Here is an 18,189-nt window from a genome sequence, read left to right as displayed (position 1 = left end):
TCAGACTGCAGTTGGAATCCCCAGCCTAGCTAGAGAGCTTGGATGAGCATTTCTGGTGCTCTTGCAGCCTCAGTTTCCTCATCTACAAAATGGGGATAATACTTTTTAGCTTCTCACCAGATCATGGCAAGGATTCGAGGGGTCTAGACAGCCTGGACCAGAAAACCACTGCAGTGATGACACAAGTCGTTTGAGGGGGTCTTGGCAAGTCTGGGCCTCTCCTAACCTGGTGAGCGGGCCCACTGCTGTTGACACCCATCCGTGAGGCACAGAGGGACTCTCCAACGAGCTGGTACCATGAGGTGTTTATTCACATTTCAATGAGACAGGTTTATAACCCCCCCCACAACTCTGACAGTTATCAAAATAACAAACGACACTAAATGTATTCCACCAGTCAACTGTCAGAACATCCACCTCCAGGAACAGTTAACAAATAAAGAGAACATGGGACACCTCGTCCCTGAAATACCCCTTCCCAGAGACGGGCCACCTGTGCCGTCATCACATGGGGCAAACATGCAGCCGAATCAAAAGAGCCAGTGGTTCTTGGTTTTTACAGAAGCAATGATTTTATAGACAGTATGTATAGATTCATATAAACGTTATATACATACATATGTACACAAATGAAGTACAAGCCAGCTTGGGGTTCTGACAAGCATGGCTCATGAACGGGATCGAAACAAGTAGCATTTGTCAGAAAGCACAGGTGTTACCACTGAAACTGGAGCTGCCAGTGTCTTGGGAAAAGCTTTCCCAAAGAAAGCCTGCTGCAGAGCACTGGGATCCACACCGGAAGCCTAGGTGGGTTCGGCTGTGGGAAGGAGACAGTGCCTTCCAAGTCACCAGATTGTGGACAACTGGATGTAGAGCAAAAATGCGACCATTTCCGGAAAAGGCCCCAGGTGGCCTGGATGGGACCTGGTGGTGGGAACCAGAAGGAAGAGGGCCTGGTACTTCCACGCCAACAGGCAGCTCTCCAGTGAACTGCATGTCGGGGGAGGGCCATGCCGAGGCGGGGCACCGAGCCTGTGTTGCAGAAGGTATGACTGACGGGAGACTACCTGTCTGGAGGCCTCTGTTGCAGCATCTGAGACTCGGGCTCTGGCCTGGGTAGGACTATGCCTGCAGCACAGGGCGTGGCCAGGCTCCCTGAGGGCGTGGCCAAGCTCCCTGAGGAGGCAGACGCCCAGAACCTTCAAGGCTGGATGCACTCCTGTCTCGGGGTAAGCCACGTGCAGGGGGTGTGTTCCTTCAGGACACTCTGCTCAGGGTCTCTGGAGCATGGGGGCCCTTGAGCCGTGGCCCAGGAAGGGAGAGGAGCTATCAGGGGTCCCACTGGGTGAAGGGTCAGTTTCTAGCAGAAGAGAGGGCAGATGCAAACCCCAGGGACACCAGAGGAGCCATTCAGTGGGTTCTCTGTGGATAATGCGATTCCCTGAGCCAAGGCCCAGGCCCCCCAACAAGGACAATACATACAGTCTCCCTTGGTCTCAGAGGGGCCACCTGGCAGACAACAGCTGCTCTTCCCAGCTGGCTTGAAAACTACAGCTTCCTGCCAGGATCCTTCAATCTGCCATAAACCGTATTTGGCAGTCCTCTGGATAGAAAAGAATCCTTTCTCAAGGTTGTTTTCTCCCTCACTGATGAGATTAACTTAAACAATGCCCCCACATAACTCCTTGGGAGACAAACCTAGACAGTATATTAAAAAGCAGAGACATTACTTTGCCAACAGAGGTCTGTATAGTCAAAGCTATGGTTTTTCCAGTAGTTACGTATGGATGTGAGAGTTGGAACATAAAGAAGGCTGAGTGCCGAAGGACTGATGCTTTTGAACTGTGGTGTTGGAGAAGACTCTTGAGAGTCCCTTGGACTGCAAGATAAAACCAGTCCAATCCTAAAGGAGATCAGTCCTGAATATTCATTGGAAGGACTGATGCTGAAGCTAAAGCTCCAATACTTTGGCCACCTGATGCGAAGAACTAACTCCTTGGAAAAGACCCTGGTGCTGGGAAAGATTGAAAGCAGGAGGAGAAAGGGATGACAGAGGATGAAATGGTTGGATGGCATCACGGATTCGATGGACATGAGAGTTTGAGCAAGCTCCAGGAGATGGTGAAGAACAGGGAAGCCTGGCGTGCTGCAGTCCATGGGATCGCAGAGTTGGACACGACTGAGCGACTGAACAACAAACTCCTCGGAAACTCCAGCTGTGTCCGCCTCCTACAAGTGATGCTGTGGGACCTCTCGCCCAACCCTATTCACCCCCGCTACCCCGCCTCCTTCCGCAAACTCAGACACCTTCATGCCAATGGCAACTCCTGCCCCCAGGCTCTCTTGGGGAAGACGGACAGACATCCAGCACCCACACTCAGCTGGGGCTTGAGCGTGTCAAACCACAGTACGCTATAACCTGCTAGTAGAACTCGGCCTGTGGCCACTGCTCCAGGCTGCCCAGGGCAGAGACCTTGCAAGCGACCCTCTGAACCTACCCAAGGCCTCAGGCAAAAGTGGTCCTGCACTTGCTCCCGAAGCCCTTTGAGTCAAGAGGGCCTTCAGCAACCCCGGCTATGGACCACACCCAGAGAGATGCCACAGGGCCAAGGCCCCAACAAGCCCACCAACTAGCAAACAGAAGCTGGGGAAGGAGAGTCCCACCACCCCTGCTCCCAACCCGTTTACCAGCAGGTGTGTGCGCTCACCAGAGCAGTCCCTCCCCACAGGCCCTTGAAGGTTCTGAGACTGATCAGAGGTGGCAGCCCAAGCCGTGGCGAAGGTGAGGCTGCCAAGGCAGAGAGCATTCTCGGGGGGTTTGTCTTCCCCCGACAGGAAGCCCCAAGGCCAGGGACGCTGAGGCTTGGGGGAGGCCAACTTCATGGCGTGTGTCCTAGGACCCAGTCAGTGTGCCTCCGTGACACTGAGTGGGGGGGTCTCTTGGTGAGGCCTCACTGCGGCCCACAGCCCCTCTCCTAGTCTGCTCCCTGATGCAGAGCCCTTCACCCCTGCAGAGTCAGCTACTCTTTGTTGGACAGGGTTCGCCAGCCGGGGAGAGGCCCGCACACGCTCTCGAGTGGACCAGTCCCTTCTCCACTGCTGTGCGGCTCCTGGGCCTTTATGAAGCCGACCCCCATCCTTGGTTTCCACTCCTGGGAAAGGCGGTAGTCTCCCTGCTGGCCACCCGCATCGAGGCTGGTGGAAAGCGCCACGTCACTGGAGAAGTTCCTCAGTATCTGGGCCCTGGACGCTAACATGTGAGACCCTGTTGGGGAGGAATCAGTTAATCTGGACATGACATGACCAGGGGCCCCACCAGGCACAGGGGGTCACCCTGCACTCCTGACCTGTCCTAAGGCGATCGGGACTGGAATTTTATTCCAAAAGGTAAAGTCGTTTTATTAAAAGACGGCAGGAGGACAGAAACGTTCAGCAACGTTTTGTAAGCACGTGTGAAATGCAGTTTGATTTCAGTAGTTTATTTTGGAGACAAAGCAGTGCAAGAGGCCGGCCACGCTTTCCTGCTTCCCCCGGAGCTCAGGGGACAGATGAGGAAAGGCGACGCACAGACGTTTTAATTGGGGTTCAACACTCAAGTCGTGTAAACACGGTTGTCGGCGGGCCCTTGGTTTCTAGGACAAGCCGGCCAGTTCTGAGGGCAGCGCCCCTCACCCCAGCCCTCCTCTCCTAGAGGCAGGCGACCCCCACGTCCCCGCTGACCAGACCTGAAAGTGCCTCCGAACGCCAGGCTCAGCAGCTTCTTTCGTGGCACCCTCTCTGGACCTCGCAGGATGGCCCAGAGGCCTGTTCCCCTCCCTCTGAGCGCCTGATATCTAAAGACACACGCCATGCTTCAGGGGGTCTGCTGTTTTCCACCAGTGGTCCCACTGACAGAGGGCTGACCAGGCCCCTCACTGGTCCCCTTGGGCCACCTGGACTGAGGGACTGGACTGATTAGCCGGTGGTCGGTTGGTCTGCTGCCATCAGGGGCCGGGGGACTCAGACGGGAGAAGCAGGTAACGTTTTCTCACCTCTGGGGCTGCAGCCTGCTCGCACCTGGCTGGCTCAGTGCTTGGGGTGGGCAGTGAACATGGGACGGGTGTGGATCAGGCCTTCTGGGCAGGCGTGGAGCAACCGGCAGCCTCGTCTGGCCTGGGAAGAGGGCCCCCCCAGTCGCCTGGATGCCAAGGGGAGGCTCATCTGGGTGGGCTTCACAGAGGGACAGGCTGCGTTGCAGGGGTACGGCGCTGAGCCTGCCCCTGACTTCTCTGGTAGTGAGTGCCCAGCGACTCTCGGAATGATTTGCCCAAAGTCACAGCACAAATCCTTGGCACAGGCAGGATCAGCCCAGAGGCTCTCGGCCGGGCAGCCTCCTCCTAGGTCCAGGGAGCGACGGCCCCTGGTCAGGGAAGGGCGGACCCTTTGCATGGTGGCACAGGACATGTGTTGACGGGCCCAGTGGACTCCGGGGAGCGGGACGTGAAAGAGGCAGCCAGCCGGGGCTGTGGCCTTCCCGGAGAAGCGTCCTCCTCCCTGCCCTTCACGAGCGGCAGCAGGCGGATCACAGACCTGCTGCACGGACTTCCCTAAGGAAAGGGAAGCTGAGGCCTCTGGCTTCCTCGGGGTCACGCATTTGGGAGGGGTGGCTGCACACCTGATGGAGCTTGAGGCCATCGGTAAGAGAAACGGGCTGGGCCGGGAGGGAAGAGACAGGGAACCGTTTCCTCTCTCTGCTCAGCCACCAATGACCTGACCCGGGACAGCCTGCTCCAGGGTCCCCGAGGCCCGGCCCACAGCAGCCATTGAGAAAGACAGACGTGGGCGTACCCAGGCACTCACACACACATACACACACACAACCACAGACACGCACGCCCCACCTCACATTCAGACCTAGTGTTGAAAACACAGCGTGTGTAAACTCGGTGAAGACATCTGCACAGCAGGAACCAGGAGGGATCGTCCCTTTGCCGCGAGGCTGGACCACTTGGGGTTCCTTTCCATCCCCACCCCCACCCCTCATTTAGATCATGACATCAGAAAATCAGGTTAAAAATTAAGAAAAAAAGAAGTAGAAGAAGAAGAATCAGATCGTTGGGAATCCTTAGTAGTAGCGTCACCGTCATCAGGAGCTGCTCGCCCAGCGGCCGCGCTCTGCGGCCTGCGCCGTCTCTCTGGGTCCCGGGCTCCGAGGCTACTGGGAGGAGGCCTTAGTGGCCAGCGAGGCCACGCAGTGCTGCTGGAAGCTGGGCGACACGCCGGTGGTACAGCCGAGTCTCTGGTGCGGCAGCTTGGCGGTGCTGCCGGCGCCCACGCCGCCCACGTCGGCCTCGGGCGTCCAGGGCGGCTCCTGGCCCATCATGCTGCTGCAGCAGCCGGGGCTGGCGCTGCACGTCCGCTCGGCCGCCAGGCCGCCCGCCTGCTCCACCAGGAGCCTGCTGTGCCTTAGCGGGGCCACGTCCCCCGTGCCCGCCGCGCCCGCGCTCTGGCCCTGCAGCACGCTGGCGATGTGGTTCAGGAGGTCGGTGAAGAACTCGCTCACACCCTCGTAGCCTGTGGATGGGAGAGACAGACGGCAGGCTTAGCCAGGTGGGTGGGGGTGGGAGGTGCGCTCAGGGGCTCCTGGGACCTGGGATGGGGTTGGGGGGAGCTGGTGGAGCACACACGGCCCAGACCCCAAGTGTGTGTGGCCCCAAGGGCCAGTCCTTGAATTCTGGCTGCACCCCCGGGGTATGAGCATCTGTAGAGAGGAGGCTGATGAGAAAGTGCCCTGCACCCTGTCCCTCTCGGGCACAGCTTCAGGGTCTCATTTGATTACCCTCCCTACGTGGTTTGGTGGGTTTCCCAGATGCTTGGTCAAGAATCCAAGTGCCAAAGCAGGAAAAGAAGACACGTGAGTTCGACCCTGGGTTGGGAAGATCCCCTGGGTTGAGAAGGAAATGGCAACCCATTCCGGTATTGTTGCCTGGGAAATCCCATGGACAGAGGAGCCTGGTGGGCTACAGTCCACGGGGTCACAAAAGAATCAGACACGACTGAGTGACAGAGCACATGTGGTTTGATGCCCTTGAGTGGGGATGTGGGGTGGCTGCAGGGGCAGGACCGAAGGCCCACTTCTCCAGGTCTGAATCATAAATGCCTCTCATCTCCATGTGGCCTGGCCCCAGCTTCCTCGTGTGTAAACTGAGGATTCGGGTTTGGGGGCTCCTGTGGGCAGGGCCAGAAGGGGCTGGAACGTGAGTGAGACCTGATCAACAGCAGCTGCTCCTGGAACTGAGTCTGTTCCACCTCCCCTCCCCCAAGCACCTGCAAGGAGGCCCCCAGTGCCGCGTCCTGACCCGCAAAGCCGAGGGACAGAGACTGGGCAGCCCGGACAAGGCCATCGAATGGACGCTGCTTCCCTCACAAGCGGGCCTGGGTCTCCTGAACAGAAACTGCCAGGGGCCTGCATTTCCCATCACAGACTCGATTGTGATTGTCAGCAAACAGTCCTCGGAGCCTCCCACCAAGCACGTTTCAGATCTAGGGCGAGGATTTTGCCGACTTTTGAAAACGGCTTCAAAAGAAATTCAACGAGGGGTGGGTGCCCCACACCATGCCTGCTCGAATCAGTTCGCAGGGATGCGAACCGGGCACACCTGCAAGAGCAATGATCGGGACAGGAAGTATGTCCCCAGATGGGACGGGGTGCCTGCATCGGGATGGGGTGCCTGCATCGGGAAGGGCCGCAGGGACCACCCTCTGGATGTGACCCCGTCACTGACACCAGGCCCGGTGCTGAGAGGCACTGACCCCTCCCTCGCACGGCCTCCGGGATGGGCTTCATGGCTGTTGGTACAAGCAGCGGGCGGTTCGGACATGCACTATCGTGTACAGAAAAGGCTGCCCAGGGGCCAGTCGGATGGGGCTGCCTCATTGCCCACGCTCTTATGTGTTCAACAAACAATGCTGTGGTTTTGCGGACGCCCAAGGCTGAGAGGGACAAGCGGAGGTGCCCAGAGTAAAAATAAGAGTGGGCAAGATAGCTGGCATGCACCATACTTGCCCTGCTCGACGTTTCTCACTTAATCATCACAACCCTCTGTCCCCATTTTACAGATGAGGAAGTGGAGGCACAGAGTTAAGTGACCAGCCCCAAACACCCAAGAGCCATCAGCAGGTGGATACGTGTCCACTGGAGGGCGAATGGGGTGACAGCGTCCACGGCTGGGGTCCATCCAGGCTAAGTGCTGCCCCTGGCCACGGGCTTCACAATCCTTCCTCATGGCATCCTGGGAAGGGTATGTTCCAGGGAGTGGGGCCCAAGGGTTGGCCCCATTCTACAGATGGGGATATTCATCGGAGGGACTGATGCTGAAGCTGAAGCTCCAGTACTTTGCCACCTGATGCGAAGAGCCAACTCACTGGAAAAGACCCTGATGCTGGGAAAGATTGAGGGCAGGAGGAGAAGGGGGTGACAGAGGATGAGGTGTTTGGATGGCATCACTAGCTTGATGGATGTGAGTTTGAGCAAGCTCCAGGAGTGATGGACAGGGAAGCCTGGTGTGCTACAATGCGTGGGGTCGCAGTCGGACACGACTGAGTGACTGAACAGGAGCAATAGAAACACTTGGCGCTGGGATCTGCAGGCCCTTTGGTGCCAGCTGTGCCTTGAACACGTGTGATGCGGGGGCCCCCTCCCTAGCGCTGGGGGCGTCCTCGGCCCTGGGGTGGGGGTGAACAGCAGGGCAGCCTGTAGCCCCTCAGGGGCCATCAGCAGACATGCTGCTGGGTTTCCAGGGTCGGGATGCAAGCAGGGAGGAGAGCTGAGACCTGCTGATGGGCCTCCAGGGAACATCAACTGTTCCCTCAGCACCGGCTCTGCCGTCCCCAGACGAGGCCTGGCCCATGGCCCCATGCAGCCTGGGGAGGGTAGGCTGAGGCATGAAGAGCTCTGTGGGGCTGAGTGCTGTGCACACATCATCACCCCTGCGAGGAGGGGAGTGTTCTTCCCACTGTGCACGAGCAACCACTGAGGCTGCCCGGGCAGGAGGCTCGTCTTGTCAGGGGGCAGAGCCAGGATTTGAACCCACAACTCAAGTAGAAAAGCACGAAGCCTCAGGTCAGGCCCCCAGATCCAGCCCTGCTACTGGGACATGACCTTGGACGTGTCGCCCAACCTCCTGGCTCCATGCACGTCAGTAAATGGAGATCCTAACAGTCCTCTGCACGTTGTGTGGCTGTGAGGATGAGATGAGGCGCTGGGGACAAAGGTACCCAGGCAGGCTGGGCACCAAAGGCAGACGCGACTGTCCAACCTGCAGGCTGGCTGGCAGGGGCACTGTAGGACACCCACAGTCTGAGGCACAGGGTGAACCAACCAGGACCAATGGGCACCCCAGACCCAGGCTCATAAATCGAGCAGGGAGAGAGCCGGGCCCCAGGCAGCTGTCTCCTGGACGCCGCCTCCCCTGGGGCCCTGGGCTGCACGCCCTCCCCGGAGCCTTCCTCCACTTGGGCCAGGTGCCCTTCCATAGTCTCTGGGGGGCTCAGCCTTGTCACTCAGGCCTGGCCTGCTGCCGGGTGGGGGGTGGGGGTGGGCGGCGGTGTTTGCTCATGGCTTCCTGTCCATGCCGGTTCACTGTCACTGTCCCTCCTCTGAACACCTGGGAGGCCTGGCCCGAGTTGCACAGGCCCTGGTGGGGTGGGCAGACTCAGGACTCAGCACAGACCCACAGCTCAGTAGTTTGTGAGTTCTTCTCTGTCCCTCCTTCTAGAACCTCCATCCCAACAGCCCGGTGCTGCCCCGACCTGCCCACCGAGTCCGTTAACCCGGCGACCTTTTTGCCTTCATCCCCTCCATCTCCTCCCTGGTTTAGATCCTCCGATTTGTTATAATTGTTCCCCTGACGCAGCCGCAGTTCCCTTGTGCTCTCTCATTCTCACCTGCATTCATCAAAAACCTACCTCTCCATCCAGGCTGCACCTAGGGTGACTGCAGAAAAACAGGCCACTGTCCCATAGGATCCCAACTTCTATTCACAAACACAGCCCTCAGATGGCCGCCCCATCTTGCTCGGAGTGAATGGCCATGTGCTGGGCTCCCCTCTGACCTCTGACCTCTCTGCTGCACAGAAAACCTCAGGCCACAGGGCCCCTCTTCAGGCCCTTGGGTGGCTCCCTCCCTCCCTGCCAGCCCTGCCCGCACGCTTGCTTCCCAGAGGAGCCCCTGTCCTCTGAAGGCAGGACCCCAGCCGCCGTGCGCACGCCACCCAGTGTCTGCAGCAGCTGGGACATGCAGGGGACCTCGGATAAATCGCGTGGCTGAGGGAGCCAGGGGCCTCCCCTGAGCCCGGGCTTCCCTGGCTGTGAACTGCGGTGCTGGCTGGGCCCGGCCTGCATGCCCTCCATGCAGGGGACACATGTCAAGAAACCAGTCTGTTGGCCCGTGGGTGCTCCCCACACATGGGGGATCCCAGCCCCTGCAAACCCCAGGGGAGCAGTCCCCTCTGGCAAGCCAGGTTCTCACACTCAGGAATGGCTTCCTGCCTTCTTAACAGTCCACTGAGCAGGGCTGTTGCTCTACCTCCAGGACGGGCGCTTGACAGAGGTGAGAGCCGAGGCCTCAAGACAGGGACGACCACTGAGAAGTAACTGCCCAGGCTGCTCCGGGCTGGGGGTGCCAAGTGTCACTCTGTCCCTGACCTGCTGTGAGGATAGGGAGTCGCCCAGCCTCAGCACATGTCTCTGTGAAGGACCCCAGCCCAGGACCGCCCCCCGCCCCACAGTCATCACTGTGGCTAACGGTCCCGCTGAGGGGTCTCTGTGATGACTCCTATGGAGCCATCGCTGAGTGGGGATCTGAGGGGTGCTGGGCAGAGCCTGGTCGTGCCAGCAGGCCCAGAGGGCCTGGCATGTGCTTCCCGCCTCAAGGCTGCAGCAGACAGCACGCAGCAGGCCCCCCAGCCGGCCGGATCTGAGTGTGTCCCCCACACGGTGGCTCAGGGCGGGGAAGGAGCAAGGCCTTGCCACCACCCTGCAGTGTGACCTGGGACAATTTCTCCCTCCCTTCCTTTGTGGAAACTGGGCTTTGTAGTCCCTCCAGAATCCTCTCAGCTCTTTAAGTAAATCTACAAGGGCCCGAGAGGTCAGCTGAGATTTGGCCAAGAAAGGCTACTGCTGATGGCCCAGGGTCAGGAGAGTTCAGTCGCTCAGTCGTGTCTGACTCTTTGGATCAGGAGAAGCGGGGTAAAGGACACGCGTTGAGGAGCGGGCCCACTGTGGGCGCTGTAAATCCACTGGCAGGTGGGTGAAGGCTTAGCGGGCGCTGCTCTGACCCCAGGCCCCAGACAGTGAGGGATGGGGTCGGTCAGGCCGGCTATCCTGCCCCGCCACCCACCCACCAGTCTCCAGGAGAGTAAGGGCAGCCCCCGGCCCCGCCGCTCACCAGGGAAGGCGTTGATGTCGATGACGGCATGCTGCCCCGTCTGGTTGTTGATGATGATGTCGATCCCGAAGAGAGACACGCCCAGTGCCTGCCGCAGGGCCCGCGACAGCTCCCGGATGACCTCGTCGCTCGGCCGCTCAAACACGCCCTCGATCTTGTCCAGCTGCCAACACATATACACCACACACACAGACAGGAGTCAGACCTCGGGCAGGGAGATGCGACACGACCCCATAGAGACCCCCACTGCGGTGCCACGAGGCTGGGTCTTATTTCCAGGCAAGAGGCAGGACAGACCCACTAGAATCAGCCCAAGGATGGCCATTTCCAAGTCCTGCCACGGGCTGGGCAGGCACTGGGGCAGGTGTGGCATCTGTGACCCCTAGTCCTCATGCCCACTGGGGAGACGGGCATCATTACCAGCATTTAACAGAGAGGAGCTGACGCTCGGGGTCAGGGCGGATTCACGGCCACACAGCTTAGGGCTGCATTTGGACCCAGGTATTTAGCCTGTAAAAGCCATGGGCTTCCCAGGTGGTACTAGTGGTAAAGAACCCGCCTGCCAGTGTAGGAGACATGAGAGACACGTGTTCGATCCCTGGGTTGGGAAGATCCCCTGGAGGAGGGCATGGCAACCAACTCCAGTATTCTTGCCCGGAGAATCCCCAGGGACAGAGGAGCCTGGTGGGCTACGGTCCATGGGGTTGCAGAGAGTCAGACACAACTGAAGTGACTTAGCACACACGTATTGAGCCTGTAAAAGACAAGGTCCTTAGCAGGAAGGAAGGAGAGGGAGAGTCTGCTATGACCCCAGGAAGACTCTGTGGTTCAGGACGCCTAAGAGCTGCACCTTGAAGAAGGGAAGACTGCAGTGGCTGGGCCAAGGGACCCAGGTGAGAGCACAGTGGAAGCCAAAGTGCGAGGCAACCATCCATGGAAGAGAGCTGGGAGTGGCTGGAAAAGTCGGGGAGGATGTGGGCAGTGAGGGGAGCTTTTGTTAGCATCACCGCACTGGCCCATTGTTGGCAGAACCTCAAGGCTGTGAGGCGGTGGGTTCCATGGACCAGCCTTCATTTACTGGCTGGTACTGGGTGGGGAGAGGTTTGGACACAGGGCTCCTGGGTGGGACTCGTCGTTCTCCCCTTCCAGACAAGTTGCTAACCTTGGTGTTTCCACCCTAACTCCCCATGCTCAGCAAGCTTCTCCAGAGTCTACTCGGCCACTCCTGCCCAACTCCTGGGTCTGAGCTCAGCTTTTGGTGACACAGAGCTGGGGGGCTGGCCCCGGGACCCCACCGTGACACTGCTCTAATCACGTTCTGCTCTAATCACAGCTGGCCTGGGACAAGCAAGTCTTCATGGGCTCAAGCTTGGCCCCTGGAAGGAAGCAGCACATCACCCTGGGAAGGACTGAGGCAGATGGCTCTGGATTTGAATCCGGACTGTGACTTCCTAGCTCTGTGGTCTTAGAGAGAAGTGCTTGGCCTCTCTGCACCTCAGTCTGCCCATCTGCCAATCAGGGCCATCGAGGCCTCCAACCCAGACAGCTGGGAGGAGTCACAAGGTCATTTAAGCGGTGGGGACAGCACAGGTCTGGCTGCAGGAGCTGCCTCACCTGCATTTAAGGCACAGACGGCAGCGTGTCACCCCTAGGTCAGCCAGAATAGGGCTCATACATGGTACTCAGTAGATACCAGCGTCCTAAGGCTGCTGGGATGGGGTCAAAGGGGAAGCACAGGGGCTGATCCACCAGAAATAAAAAAAAGAGGCTGGGTCAAAAAGTTAAATGGAGAATTATCACGTGGCTCAGCAGTTCCACCCTAGATGTGTAACTTGTACGCCAGTGTTCACAGCTGCATTATTCACAACAGGCAAAAGGCAGCAACAACCCGAATGTCCATCCACAGACGACTGGATAAACAGAATGGGTTGCCCAGACTGTTCTGCCACCCTTTGCTACAATGTGGAGGAACCTTGAAGATATTAGGCCAGGTGAAAAAAGCAGATGCAATAGGTCACCTTCTGTATGATTCCCTTAAAAGGAAAAGTCCAGAAGAGGCAAATCCATAGAGACGGAAAGCAGATTAGTGGTTGTCAGGGGCCGGGAGGAGGGGGCGATGAGGAGGGACGCTCAGTGGGTACAGGATTCTCTTTCGGGTGATGAAAATGCCTGAAAGGAAAATGGTCTCTGGAACTAGACAGGTGGTGGTTGTACAACGTTGTGAATGTGCTTACTACCGTTGAACTGTCCACGCTAAAATAACTAACCAGAGAGAAGCTTCCTGGCAGTCCAGTGGTTAAGACTCCATGCTCCCAATTTCAGGGGGCCCAGGTTCGATCCCTTGTTAGGGAACTAGATCCCACATGCTGCAATGAAGATCTGGTGCAGCCAAGTAAATAAATATTTTAAAAAACCCACAAACAATTGTATGTTATATGACTTTCACCTGGATTTAAAAAAAAGAAGTGAGGCTGGGTCAGCCAGGCTGGGACAGAGTCTGGGCAGCACCCACAGGACACGTGGCCCTCACCCCGGCACAGGAAGCCGAGTGGCCGATGGGGAGCTTCCAGACACGCACAGAGCAGGGAGCCTACCCCTGGGCACCACGATGCTCTACCGTGAGAGCTGTCTGCCCCAGCTCTGCAGGTTCCCCTGCCCATGGCCCTGCTGCCTCGGCATCCCACCCTGGGGAGCCACGTTCTAGGGGGCAGCATCAGCCTGGCTGTGACAGGCACTTGCCCGCTTGGCACCTTCTGAGGTCGCCCTGTGCCTGCCTCCCACTCGTGCTCAGCGGTGCAGGCTCAGCAGCTCAGCCACCGGTCCTGGGGATGCCTGGCACTGCCCCGGCTCCGCCGCGTGCTCTGAGCTGTAATGGGCCCTGCCGGGTCCTGCTTTCTCGCCTGGGTAAACGGAATACTAAAAACACTGCCGCCGAGGGACTGTGGTGAGGATCCACAAAGCTACCGAGTCAGGCCCGCGGCGCAGGCCCGGCAGCAAGGGGACCCGTGGCCGTTGCTCCATCACAAAAGCCACATGACCGGCTGTTTATAAAAGCGCGTTCTCAGCTCAGCGAAGGGACCTCAGACATCCTTTTGCAGCCCTCTGCCTGTCTGCAACGAGAAGGCGACAGAGGTGCTGAGGTGAACTCCTGGGCACCCTCATCAGCAACACTGACTGAGCCTGACATGGTGTGGGGTGCTTTCATCCAGGGACTCCCTGAGTCCCAGGACCATTCTAGGGGCAGTTTGGGGAAACTGAGGCTCAGAGAGACGACTCGACTCGCCACAGCTGGAAGGCTGTGGAGCTTTCTGACTCCAGGCTGTCTCATTCAGTGTTGCTCTCAACTAGTAGCCCGTACTGGTGTGGGGGCCTGCCAGGCAGGTGGGAGTCGCGTCCACCCTCAGGGGCGTCCGGCCAGGGAGGGAAGCAGGGCTCCCTGCACCTGCACGAGGCCACAAAGGGGACTGGAGGGACCCCACGGGGCGGGAGGATGCTAAAGGCTTGTGTGGATACTCGTACCTGGGAACGCACGTGTCTGTGCAGGAGGGTCCACCATCCCGAATGGAAAGGGGATGGCCGACTGCGTTTCCCTTTCCTTGTTTATGTGTTACCAGCCCTGGAGGACCCCTGCACAGCAGTCACGAGCTGAGGGGAAGGGAGAGATGATGGCAGGGCCGGAAGGTGGAGAGAAGGCCTTGCAATGTCTCCAGGCTGACCTTTCCCACGTAACAGATGGAGACATGGGCTGAGTCACAGGCGGGTGATAAACCAGGAAGACAACTTTGCTTCCAGCCCTCACGGTGACCCTCTGGCCTCTGTTAACAGCCCAGTGGTGGCAAGGGCCACACTGTGCTAGGGGGGCAGCCGGGACAGCTTCTCTGTAAGGCTGTGGAATGCTGACCCCCCTCCAAGAGTCACTGGCTAAATAAGGTCTGGGAGCCTTGCAGGGAGGCCACCCTGAGGTTTCTGAGCTTTCATGAGACCAGGACATTCTTTTGCACAGAACACCTATCTCAGTCTTAGAATGTGCACGCCAGGTGCCGAGGGGTTTTCTTTAGAATCTGGTTGTTCTCTAAGCATCCCTGACCACAGAACTTGTTCCTGGGTTACGTCTATCAACATCCCGAGGGAGGGTGGTGCTCACTCCAGGTCCCTGCCATGCCTGTGCTCCGTTGAACCCTCGGTACATGGCCGGCTCCTCAAAGGAACCAGGAACAAACGAGAAATGGGACCGGTGGCCTGGGTCGGGGGACAGCGGGTCATGGGCAAGCACAGGCCCTAGCATGGAACGGAGAGGAATGAGGCCCAGAGGCAGGGGTCCGCTGTGGAGGAGACACGGGCGAACCCTTCCAGAACGGCCGGGAGGGCTGTGGCATACGGGAGCTGGAGACCAGGCAGAGGGCTCGGTTCAGAGGCAGTGGCGGCAGAGGCCACCGGCTCTGGGGACACAGAGGAACAGCAGGGCATGGCACAGTGTCGATTTCTAACTGCTCAGCAACTGCCAGGGAGGTAAGAAACCCGAATTCCTGCAAGACCCAGCTTTGAAATCAGACTAATCTGGGGTCAGCTCTCATCTCTGTCCTTGCATGAGGAGCCCTGTGGGTTTAGACAAGTTATTTAACCTGGTTGAGCGTAGCTCTCCCCTCAGGAAAGCAGAGACATCTGTCCACCCCTGCAAGGCTGTTTCGGGCTAGAGGATGGAACCTGATGCCCAGCACCATTGACAGAATGGCAGCCCCGAGCCCACTCCCCACCGTGAGCCACCCCGGCAGCTGCAGCAGTGCACAGCAGGAGCTCAACAAGCGCTTACTGGACTCATATGGACAAGGAAAGAAAAAAGGAAAACTGACATGCTGCTGTCTCTTGCCTCATTTTTTTTTTTTTAAGTAAATCTGGACAAGGCAGCTTAGAAAGCAGGCCTTCAAATTCCTCACAACTGGGGGGCTTCCTCACATGGGAGAAGTTAGACAACCGTCCGCCTGAGTGAGGTGTGAGTGGGCATGGCTGTGACGGCTGTTGCCACGGAGGCGCAAAGCAAGCAAGGAAGAGGGGGGGTCTCTGGAACCCCCCGGGGTCCCCGGCCTGGCGGGGAAGGTCCTGCCACCCTGCCCTGCTGGAGAGCCAACGTCACCCCACCCCAGGCTCAGCGGGAGGGACATACCGCGGTCAGGACCGATGAGGACTCTGGCTTCGACACGTTGTGGCTGTTGAAGAAGATGGACTCGCGGTCTGAAAAGCAAAGACGGGAAGGAGCCAGAGTTAGAAGCTCGAGGCAGAGACAGCGATTCCACCATCTGACACCAGGGGGCAGCACCACCCCAGCCACAGGCCGTGGTGCCTTAGGGCTTAGGGTCCAGCAGCAGCCACCTGGGCCCCCTCCCACCCCAGACAGGACACCATGGAGCGACATGCGCCGAGTCAGGGCTCCTGTTTCAATTTTTCTTCCCATATAACAACGAATGGCTTGATGAGCGCACCTCCCCTCCACTCTCATCTTACAGTATCATACCTGGTTTTCCCCAATACCTAGGCCCCTTCCCCAGAGTGTGTCCAGCGCATCTTATGGACGTGGAGCCACTTAATCCAGCATCCCCAACCCCTCCTGGTTCTGCCCATGGAATGCCTTTTCAGGCACATTTAGGCTGCCACAGGGCATGTGAATGTTTAAGACACAAAGGGTTCTGCTGTTTCCCAGTTATTTAGGGGAAAATAATAGGAAATCAGAACTTGGGCTTTTGTAGGATCCATCCAAGAAAGCATAGAGAATAATTTCTGCCTGGCTTTGGAAACAGGCAGAGCCACCTGAAGTACCCTCCACATCTTCCTGCATATCTCTCCCAGCTCCCACTGCCCCCGGGGACCCCTCAGTCCCATGGAGAGGCAGATTAATAATCTCAATCCCAAGATTATTAGAGTGATGAGCAGTAGTTTTGTTCACTCATGCCCTGCAGAGTAAAGGCACATCATTTGGTCAGAAACATGCTCTCCAGCACTTGGAAGTGTGCAAATGCACGGATCACAAAACTAGGAGCCTCAGGGTTGAGAGCCCTGGTAAAGACCATCATCACACTAGGATCCCACCCCACCTCACCCCAAGAAGGACACAGGCCACAAGCCCCTATGTGGCCCTGGCAGCCTCTGCTTTGGTCCTTTTGGGTGAGGCGTTGTGGCTCCCGTTCCCCCAGGACACATTGCTCAGCCCTGAGACCCAGGACAGGAACGGCCCCGCTGGGCGCCGCTGTGTGCCGGGGGCTGAACTGCGGGGGCACCTGTTCTGGTTGCCAACGCCCCCACCGCCAGCTCCAGGGTTACAGCGCCGCAACAATCATGCATGAGGAAGTGATTTGGGCGGAGGCCAAGCAGGCAGGCGCTGAGATGTACCTGGCATCTTTCCCGCTAGCGGGGCACACAGGCCCCTTGCCGCCCCGGTGTGCCCGACAGTCCTCCTACCGCTCCGACCAGAGCCAGTCCAGACGGGGGGCACGAGAGACGGTCCTGGGGAGGAGCCTGGGGAAAATAAACACCCTGCAGGACTTGCGCCAAGCAGCCACACTGACCTCTACTCTTGAGCGCCGACAAACAAGAAGACTGAGCCTTCGGGGGTAGCAAGCCCCATGGGCCAGAGGTCAGAGCAGGGCTTAAGCAGCTGGGATGGGCCTTCCAGACTCTGCAGGCACTGCCCACCTTCTCAGCCTGTAGCCCAGCCTGGCCCCGCTGAGCTCAGGGCGCCTCCCACCCACCAAATGGGACCCAAGGGCAATGGCCAGAGTGGCAGAGTAGGCCTGAGGAGAGAAGGGCCACCCAGAGCAAGTGGACACAGCCAGTTCAGGAGGCTTGGAAGCCACAGAGAACAACGTAGATGCTTAGCTATGCAAGAAAGGGAAAGAACTGGGTGCTCAGAGGGGTGTACCCAGCGCCCATTGAACTGGACAGACCATGTCACCCGGCAGCTTCTTGGGGCAAGATCCAAAGTGTGGACCATTTCAAAGGGGACTTGTTTCTCCTCCTGGCTAACTCTGAACTGGGGGCTCCAGCCAGAGGACTGTTCAGCAGGGTGATGGGAGCTGCCCTTCGCTCAGAGCCTTCTCCACGTGCAGCTTGAGCAGGCCCAGGTGGAGAGGGAGCAGCTTCCAGCCTTTTGGTGATCCAGGAAGATTGTGGAAGCCGAGACAGGTCAGGCAGGATTGGAGCATCCCCTGGCGCCAGCTTCTTGGGCAGCTTCAAGATCCCCTGCTGATAAACCTGGCTGGGCCCTTGCACCTTGATCACAGGAGTACCCTGGAGGTGGGGAGCTCGTCCCTTCTCTGTTCCTGGGCTAGTCCCGCGACACATAGAGCCCAGTGAAGATCCACCACGAATGTCCACAGGAGAGGGGAGACAATAAGTGGAATATGGGTGTCTTTGTGCCCAATTTACAGATGAGGAAAACAGGTTCAAAAGAGGAAGAGCAGGGCACATGTTTAGCCCCCAAATATCCCCGCGACTCTAGTGCAGCTGTGAACTGCGGCCACACCTTCTTAGCTTCATTTGCTTCATCTTCACATGTCTCCTTGGGGGAGGGGCGGGCAGCATGTCACGGTGCTACAGACAGTGGTCCACATCTCCTCCCAGACCTCTAGCCCCGGCTGCCCTGCTCGAGTGGTCCCCTCATCCAGCAGTGTCCCAGGACCCCTCGCTTCCTCCGGGGCCCCTCATCTGTGCACAGTTCATCCTTTCACGACTTCTTCCCTGTGCAGTTTCTCCCACTAGAATCTGAGCAGGAC

At 58.3% G+C, this 18,189-nt stretch overlaps 1 protein-coding gene across 4 annotated transcripts in view; it reads right to left on the bottom strand.

Moving 5' to 3' along the window:
- Window positions 1-3,458: 3,458 nt before the first annotated feature.
- The window catches only part of ITPK1 (inositol-tetrakisphosphate 1-kinase), a 159,506-nt gene continuing 144,775 nt past the window's right edge, over window positions 3,459-18,189 (bottom strand). For all 4 annotated transcript variants that reach the window (XM_040256608.1, XM_040256605.1, XM_040256607.1 and 1 more), the window contains 3 exons: window positions 15,588-15,655; window positions 10,427-10,589; window positions 3,459-5,553 (listed from right to left, as the gene is read on the bottom strand). In XM_040256608.1, coding sequence (XP_040112542.1) covers window positions 5,195-5,553; window positions 10,427-10,589; window positions 15,588-15,655 — 590 coding nt within the window. In that variant the 3' untranslated portion in view covers window positions 3,459-5,194. The remainder of the gene's footprint in view (window positions 5,554-10,426; window positions 10,590-15,587; window positions 15,656-18,189) is intronic.

This window comes from Oryx dammah, unplaced genomic scaffold (genome assembly GCF_014754425.2).
Source record: "Oryx dammah isolate SB20612 unplaced genomic scaffold, SCBI_Odam_1.1 HiC_scaffold_16, whole genome shotgun sequence".
NCBI classification, from domain to species: domain Eukaryota; kingdom Metazoa; phylum Chordata; class Mammalia; order Artiodactyla; family Bovidae; genus Oryx; species Oryx dammah.
This window is presented reverse-complemented; position numbering and strand designations above follow the sequence as displayed.